Below are 8,674 nucleotides of genomic sequence, written 5' to 3' on the forward strand. Positions count from 1 at the left end.
ATAACAGGCTGCAATCAGTAAACAGGTGGGTGACCACTTGGATCAGCCTTCGTAGGGATCGAGAGTGTGCGGTATCGGTCCTCGTTAAACTGTTCTGCCGGAAAAGTGCTTGACTTCACACGCAGAAGGTCGGGCTAACAAAGCAGGGAAGCCATCCCGTTTGCAGAGGATAAAAACTGCCATGGCATGTCTTTGGATGATCTCCAGGGATGTTTCTCAGACCGTCAGCGATAGCCCATTGTGCAACGTAGATAAGGTAGCTACCTACCAATATATTATTTACCTCTACAACTTTCCAAATTTTTACTAAATTAAGAAGACGGGAGCATTACTAAAGCATTAGAATAGACACTAATACTAGTATGAGCTTTATCGGGGTAGATACAGTACGAGGAAAAAAGTTAAGCAGGAAAAAGTCAGAGATTTATCAATCTGGGAAAATCAAGAAAATGTCAGCAAAAAGGAATTACTCTGGTTTGAGGCACCTAATAGTTTGGCTTTTTTTTTTCTTAAAAAGTTATTGAAAATTTTGAAACATATTTTTTGATGTTCGATTTCAATTCAATTTGCTTAAATAAATATCTACTAAAAGATTTTTTTAGCAAAAAGTACATTTATCATTTATAAAAATATATTACACAGTTGAAATAAAAAAAAATTGTCTGAAACATTGAGCTAACGATATTTCATTATAGCAATTGCATTGACTGACAGATAATGTTTCCCACAATAACTTGAAGTTGCTCTTAGATACCCTCTGTCACATTTAACAGCATAAAGTAAAATGTAGGTGTTGTCTATTAAGTATCTTTACTGCTATTTACCTGAATTTTTTCACGGAATATGTTTGTTTAGTTTATGCTTATAATAATTTTTTTTATTGAAAATGATTTATTTTTCACTTAAATAGCAAGAAAAAAGTTTGCATACTATTTTTATGAACATGAATTAACTATGAAATTTATCCTGTCAGTTACAAAAGTCACAAAAAATTTCATAAAATGTGACCAATTAAAACGAGTAATTTTTTTCTTCGTGTTTGTGGCTACTTTTGATTGGTTACTTTTTGATGAATCTATTTGTAATACTTGAGGCAATATTTTGAGTCCGTTTTTTTTTCTTTCTTCCATTTATTCATTAATTTATTAGCATTTCTATTTATTTGATATTTCAAAATATGTTTTCATATAATGGCCGTTTTATAATGTCATCCAACTAAAGAAAAAAAATTCTGTTTTTCTTGTATACAATTTGATGTATGTTATCATTTAATCACATTTTATCCTGATGATAATGAAACATTTTGTTTTTATCAGGCGGAAACTGCTGGTAAATGGCCTCTTAAGTGGTATGCCCCTGAGTGCATTTATTACTTCAAATTCAGTAGTAAATCTGATGTGTGGAGTTTTGGAGTCACTTTGTGGGAAGCTGTATCTTATGGAGAAAAGCCTTATCATGTATGTTCATCTATAAAATTTATGCAATTATATGTATAGATATATATTTTTGAACCAATTTTAGTCGCTCTACTTGACTAGAATTTTGATTTAAATTTTTCCTGTCCTACAAGGACAGGAAAAATTTGCTAGTAAAAATGAAAACTTTTTAAGTTAATTATCTAATAATTTGTCGGACATCAATATTAGCTGTTTTTGCATGAAACCACATTGAAATGTCTGTGATCCCCAGTAGCAGGATGAACAAAGTTAATTTGCAACACTATCTTCATAAATTCAAATTTGTCTATCACACTAATACAAACAAAGATTATTAATGAAAAAATTAGATTTAATCCTACGTGTACGCGGCAAAATTGGCGCATATAAGTAGATAAGAATTATAAGCAAAAAATTTAACATATTTCATTTTAATTAACATTTTTTTACACTTTTAACGGAATGGATTAATTGAGATTTGAAAAAAAGGAAAAGATCTCATACAGTCATAACTATCTTACTAAAGCATCAACAAGCAACCTGTGATTTAAAAATTTTAAGTATAAGAATTTTAGAATTTTAACAATTTTCTTTGCTTTTAAATTCTCTACATTTATATATCTGCTGATATATAAATGTAGCAAATAATTTTTGTTAAGAAACCAAGACAGACATTAATTGATTAATTTCAGTTATATTAAGTTAATTATGGTTTTCTATTTTTCCTCTCAGTAGTTATTTTGCCTTCTTTTCTAAGCAATGAAAAATATTCTGTAAATGTTGAAATGTTTTTTTTTTATTTTTAAATTGATTGGAAAAATAATCTGCAGATGCAATGATAATCTACAGCAACCCACTACTAAATTTGATTGGAAAAATAATTCTGCCGATACTGTGGTAATCTACAGCACCCTCTGCCATGCTGGAGGGTATCTATTATTGGATCTGTGGTTGAACTAAATTATTTAAAAATTTTAGTTTGTTAAGTAAGCTAGATATAACTTAATATATATCATCTCACCGAATTAAGTACACTTATTAGTAATTAGATTTTTTTAAATTTAATAACATATATTTCTTTGAAGTACTTACAAAGTGATTCAATCTACTTTTTGAAGTAAATGAAATGTTATTTCTTTTATGTACTTAAAGAGTGATTGTATGTGGTGTTTTTAATAATCCTTATTTCTTTGAAGAACTTACTAAACCATAATATTTTAGGGAATGATTGGCAGAGATATTTTAAAAATGTTTGAACGGAATGAACGCTTAATGAAGCCAGAATCCTGCCCTGAATCAGCTTACAACTTAATGCGCAGGTGTTGGGAATACAAGTAAGTCAACAATTCATTCATGAAAATAGGAAAATATAATCTACATTAGTGCTTTGATGCAAGTTCATGTTCTGTAATGACTGCTTTATAAATACTTTTGGAATTCCTTGTCAAAAAAATGGCATACAGTGAAACAGCCAAGAAAGGCCACCTCTATTTATGATCACTTTTAGGAGGCACATAATGTTTCCCATAAACTTAGTGTTGAAGAAAACCTTTAGGAGAGACCATCAAAACCTCCCCCAGCGATCGGGCAAACCTCTGCACCAAATGTGGTAAAGATCAAATGAGGAGACACAAAAAATTATCATAACAAGAAATATTAACGAAGCAAATAAATGAATTCAAAATAACGTGAGTGGCTTTTATTTGGAGAGCTCTTTTTGACGATCTCTGAAAGAAAACGACACCCTTATTTAGGGCACTAAAGACAATGCTTACAATCATTTATTTTTAAAATTAAATTAGAAAAAAAAGTAATAGAAGGAAACTCCTAGGCATTTTAAGCAAACAAACTTCTTTTCCCGTTTTAAAGCTAATTTTTCTGATCTAAAATTAAATGCTAACTTAAACAAAAAACTTAATTATTTATTTGTTTAAAATAGTTCTATCATTCATAATTGGTAAATTTGTTTTTACTCATAACTAGAGGTCATTTTTATTGATACTAAGTTTCATTCATTGGTCGAGTTTTCATGATGCCAACACAAGTGGCATTTCCCGCTCTAAGAAAATGACACTGACTAAAATTAAAATCGTGTATCTTGGATAACATTTTGAAGTCAATATAGGTAACCTATAAGAACGACCCACCTCCATTAACGACCCATTTACTGTGGAACGGAGAGTGATCGCTCCCAAGAGGTTTAACTGTATAATAATGACTTTGAAGTATATGTCATTAATTTTTGACCAAGAATTCTAAAAGTCAAATAATCTATACTATAGGGGTCACAAGATAGCAATAATAAGTAAGTTAAACCAGTTTGTTTCCCAGAGGAAACTGAGAGGAGGAAATTTAAGACTGGTTGAAATATCTTCGAGTTTCTTTTTGCAATCAAATGAGTTTTGATGTATTGAATATAGCATTTTGCGACAGTGACTCATCAGATTTTAAAAATGTTTTTGTTCTACCTGGATTCTAAAAGTATTCATTGAAGGTGGTCATTACATCAGGGTTGCCACAGGCTACTAAAATGCAACTATTTGCTACTATTTTCGGCCTTAGGCGACTATGGCGACTTTTTTTAAATGAAAAGGCTAAAAAAGCAACTATTTTCAGGAATAGGCGACTATTAGGAGACTTTTTTTACTCTTGGCGAAGTTTTTTCGCAAAAAGGTACGTTACTTTTCAGAACGTTAATAAAAGAAAGCAAACTTTTATACAATCATTTATGCCCAAAGAGCCAAAAATTTAAATTTCCATTGGATTTAATAAAATACTTGTTATATGTTCTCTCTGAGGGGCAGTTTTGTTATTTTTAATTGTTTTTTCCTTCTATTAACATTCATATTTTAGTGTAAGTCGACTTTTATTTAGGTACCTATTTTCTAATATGTATACCTTTTATATTTGTACAAACCTTTTTTTAATTGGAGCATAGTTAGGACTGGGCGATAAATCGATGTATCGCAAAATATCGATTTAGCACATCGATATCAGTAGGTCGATGTAGTGACTTTTGTTTTAGGCAATGCATCAGAAATCTGATTTAAGCCGCCGGAATTAGATTACAATCGCGGTTTAACGATTTAATATGCAAGGATCCTTTACTAGGCTAACGCTGTTACCGCACTAACGAAGACGATTTTGATTTCGTCTAGCTGCAGAGATTTTGCTATTAAGATGATGTTAGATTTGTGATGTTGAATGACGAAGAGTGAATTGAATCAGAACTCCCGGTTTCGTGCGAGGATCAGCATTGTAATATAGAACGCAATGCATAGTTTCTTTATGTCCATTTTTGTCTTTGGGATTTTGCGTTTTTTGAAGATTATTTTCAATGGGATCGTTGTGCATTTTATTTCGTCGGAAATAATTGTCGGGTTTCTTGTAAATTATTTTCAGTGAGACTTTTGCAGCGATCGTTTCGTTCTGCATTATTTCATACCATTTTTTTTTCTGTCTGGGTTTAACGATTCTTGTCAATTATTTTTAGTAAACCTACTGTTACTTTGCGATTGCTGCACAATCGCTGTTATCTTAAATTTTCGTTCTGAACTCAATAGATCAAATCATTGATATTTTTCAATTATTGTTTCTTATTTTAAGCGATTCAATTTAATAGGGGTATTTTGTATTTAACTTTGTTAAAGTTTGTTTTTTTAAATGCATTAAATGTAGTTAAGTATAATAATTTTATTGTTTTTCAACCAATAAATGCTCAGTAGTTTTTAATTATAAAAAAATTAAAATGAAGCTTACCTTTATTTAATTTGCTTTTATTTTTGAGAAAATGAAAACAAAGTTTTAAAGAAAATTGGCTATTAGTTAAAACAAATTTTTTTTTTAATTAAATAAAAAGTTTAATAATGTTTTGACGTTTTTAATAATTTAACATTAGTACTTAAAGTATTTTTTTTTTTATTTTTATTAAAATTCTTTCAATACTTGTTTGTTTTATAATTTGTTCGATAGTCAGTATCATTTTTAAACAAATAAATCTTAAGTCGATTTTATTTTCAAAAATGAAAATAACAATAAACAAGTAAAAATATTTTTGCATTTATTAAGTACAGAATTTGACCATTAGTTAATACTACTTTTTATTATTTTAAATAAGTAAATAAAAAAGGGTGTAATGATGTTTCAAAAGCATGTTTTCTTTTTCAACAAATAATAAAAAATAAAAAAATTTCTTTCTAAAGTGAACATTTCTTTGGTTTGTTTTTCACTTTCGTTTTTTTTTCTTCTTTTAATTTTTAATGCATGTACGTAAAATAATTTGTTACAATATTATTATTTTTAAACCAATAAATCTTAAATAATTTTTAATTTAAGAAAAATGAAATAATGCTTGGGTTTGCTTTTACTTTGACTTCTTTATTAATTTAATTGAAAAAATTAAGCAATGATATTGATGTCATAGTAGGATATGTTTAGAATTAATATATTCTTTTGTACTAGATTTATTGCTTTTTTATTTATTTTTGATTGATTTAAAGATTTCCCATAGGTAATTTTTGAACATATGCTAAATTGCGATACATCACTATATCGTGATGTCTAACTGACGATGGATTACGATTTAAAATTCCTGACATCACCCAGTCCTAATAATAGTATTTGACAATTAAGCTATAATTTTAGTTATTTGGCTACTATTTTTGATAATTTTTGTTCCTGTTCAGGCAACTATTTTCATAGTTTTAGGCAACTATTTTCATGCTTGAGGCTACTAAAGGCAACTATTTTTGTTCATTTTTTACTGTGGCAAACCTGCTACATGAGACTCGATGTATAAGTCTGTTATGTCTGTCTACCACTTATCAGCTTCTTTTGTCTTTCACCCACCAGTTTTTCAATAGAAAAATAATTCTTGAGACAGTTTTGTATAAATTTCTGAAGGATGCTAAATATTTAATTAACTGACAATTTAGTTGTTTCATAGATTTTAAAGCTAGATTTCTCAGTTTATGTAGCATAATATGTCATGGAAAAATTCTAATTTCAAGTACTTATTTAAATAAATCAGTGTTCAATTTTTACCACTGATCATTATAGTATATTATGAAAACTGGAAAGTAGAGTGTTTTCAAAATTCCACTTAACATGTTTATTTCTCAGGCAATGCATTTTTATATGTTTGGAACAATTTACAAAGCATCTTTTTATTCTTCAAAACTGTGATATTAAAATGTTTATTAAAAAGAATAGTTTTCAATTCTTCAAGATGACTATTACATGTTATGGGAACTGGAAAATCAAGTGTGATAAAAATCCCACTTAACATGTTCATTTTTTAACATGTATGGGACATTTAACAAAAAATCTTTTCTCCTTGTACCAATACTTTACTTTAAAGATTAATGTTCATTTTTTAAAGCTGCGTATAAAATTTTAAGAATGCTAGAAAGTTTTATTTTTAAAGTTCCACCTAACACATTAATTTTTTTAATGAAAAATTTTGAAAACATCTTCGTAAACTACTGAGTTAAAATACTTCGCTTTGGAAATTAGCGTTCAATTCTTAAAACTGACCATTAAGAAAAACTGGAAAATTTTATATTTCCAAAATTCCACATGGCATGTTTTTTTTTTCTTTCGTTGCAAATTTATGTATTTATAGACTTGTATTTAAATTTAGCATTTGATTTTAGAATAGATTTTAAATATTTTTTCATAACTATGTTTTAATTTTTATGATTTTTCTTTTAGAGCTGAAGATAGACCCACCTTTGCTGAAATTTATGAAATTTTGAAAGATTGCATAGGAAACAACGTATAAAGTGCACTTGCCAGTGTCATTAAAGTTCTCGCCTGTTTAAACATGTCCAGTGATGAGGGAGGAAATGAACGTGTCTGTTCTTTTTTTTTTTAAATCCCAAATTCTCAGGAAGAACTATTTTTCATCCGGCTGTTCTATGTGTCTCAACTCTGAATCGTTCATTACAATTCATGAAAAACCATCTCTCATTTCATTGTGATCTGTGTGACTTGTAGTCCTAATATTATTTTTGTGGTATGTACAGAATTTTGCATTCCATGTGTGTGAACGCAGTTTGTAATAAAAAAAATGCCATTTGTTAAGTAAAACATGAATAAAATTAATAAAAAAAAAAATTGTTGTAAATAGAGGAAGGCAGAAGTGAAGTGTTTTGGGGAAACTGTTCTTCAGTTGTGCTTCTGAGAAGAGAGTGCTGAGCAGAATTAATTGAAGCTCTAGTCATTAGTTTTCATGCCATTTTTTACCTTCTGTGTTTGTTGTACAAGAAAGGATGTGTTTATTAAGAAATTATTTTCAATTATTTCAGTATACATAAGTGTTTTTTTATTGGACTAATAAAAAAAAGTGTTGAAAAATTGTTTATATTTATTTTTTGCACAATTAACATAATTAACATACCTGATCGCCATTAACATTTGGCGATCAGGGTCCATCACGCGTAATCTACAAAATGAACTCATCCACTCTACCCTATGATTCTTTACATTTGTGCTTCTAAACATCACTTATATCCCCATACAAAAAATACCTGTTTTAGTGTGCTCAACCACCCCTCCAAGTTTGTCCCGTAATTGTTATTCGCCGAAGGCCACAGAATAGGTAGATATAGTATGGTATTTTATTTACGTCGCACTAGAGCTGCACAATGGGCTATAGGCGACGGTCTGGGAAACATCCCTGAGGATGATCCGAAGACACGCTGACACCATTTTGATCCTTTTCAGAGGGGATGGCGCCCCGCTTCGGTAGTCCGACGACCTGCACGCGAAGTCGAGTACTTTACGGTAGAACAGTTTAACGAGGACCCATACCGCACACCCTCTGTCCCAACGCAGACTAATCCAAGTGGTCACCCACCCGCACACTGACCGCAGCCAGTGATGCTTGACTTCGGTGATCTGCTGGGAACCGTGTCTGAACGATCAGTCCACTGCGGAACTAAAATTACATACATTTGCAGGCTTGTCTACTCAATTTTAGCTTATAAACCTTTGTCAAGTAGAAGGACAGCTTGAACAATTCAGAGGACATCACGAAGAATACATTCAGAATCACGGCGGGAATCGAACCCGCTACCTCCACACTTCGCACAGCGTTTGGCGGGTGATACCGCCCGGCTAGGGAGGCCCCATTTGGCTTTTTAAGTATAATCTTGCAAATAGCAGAAATATATAGCCGGAAACTTATCTGAATAAATTTAATCACATTTATTGCGTGTTTGTTAACATCTGGTTTC

The 8,674-nt window shown here is 30.4% G+C and overlaps 1 protein-coding gene across 9 annotated transcripts in view; it reads left to right on the forward strand.

The window, feature by feature from the left end:
- LOC107451227 (tyrosine-protein kinase Shark) overlaps positions 1-7,793 on the forward strand; it is a 78,252-nt gene extending 70,459 nt beyond the window's left edge. For all 9 annotated transcript variants that reach the window (XM_071186181.1, XM_043043056.2, XM_071186175.1 and 6 more), the window contains 3 exons: positions 1,317-1,457; positions 2,658-2,770; positions 7,149-7,793. In XM_071186181.1, coding sequence (XP_071042282.1) covers positions 1,317-1,457; positions 2,658-2,770; positions 7,149-7,218 — 324 coding nt within the window. In that variant the 3' untranslated portion in view covers positions 7,219-7,793. The remainder of the gene's footprint in view (positions 1-1,316; positions 1,458-2,657; positions 2,771-7,148) is intronic.
- Positions 7,794-8,674: the final 881 nt, after the last annotated feature.

The sequence above is a fragment of the Parasteatoda tepidariorum genome, chromosome 10 (assembly GCF_043381705.1).
Source record: "Parasteatoda tepidariorum isolate YZ-2023 chromosome 10, CAS_Ptep_4.0, whole genome shotgun sequence".
NCBI lineage: Eukaryota > Metazoa > Arthropoda > Arachnida > Araneae > Theridiidae > Parasteatoda > Parasteatoda tepidariorum.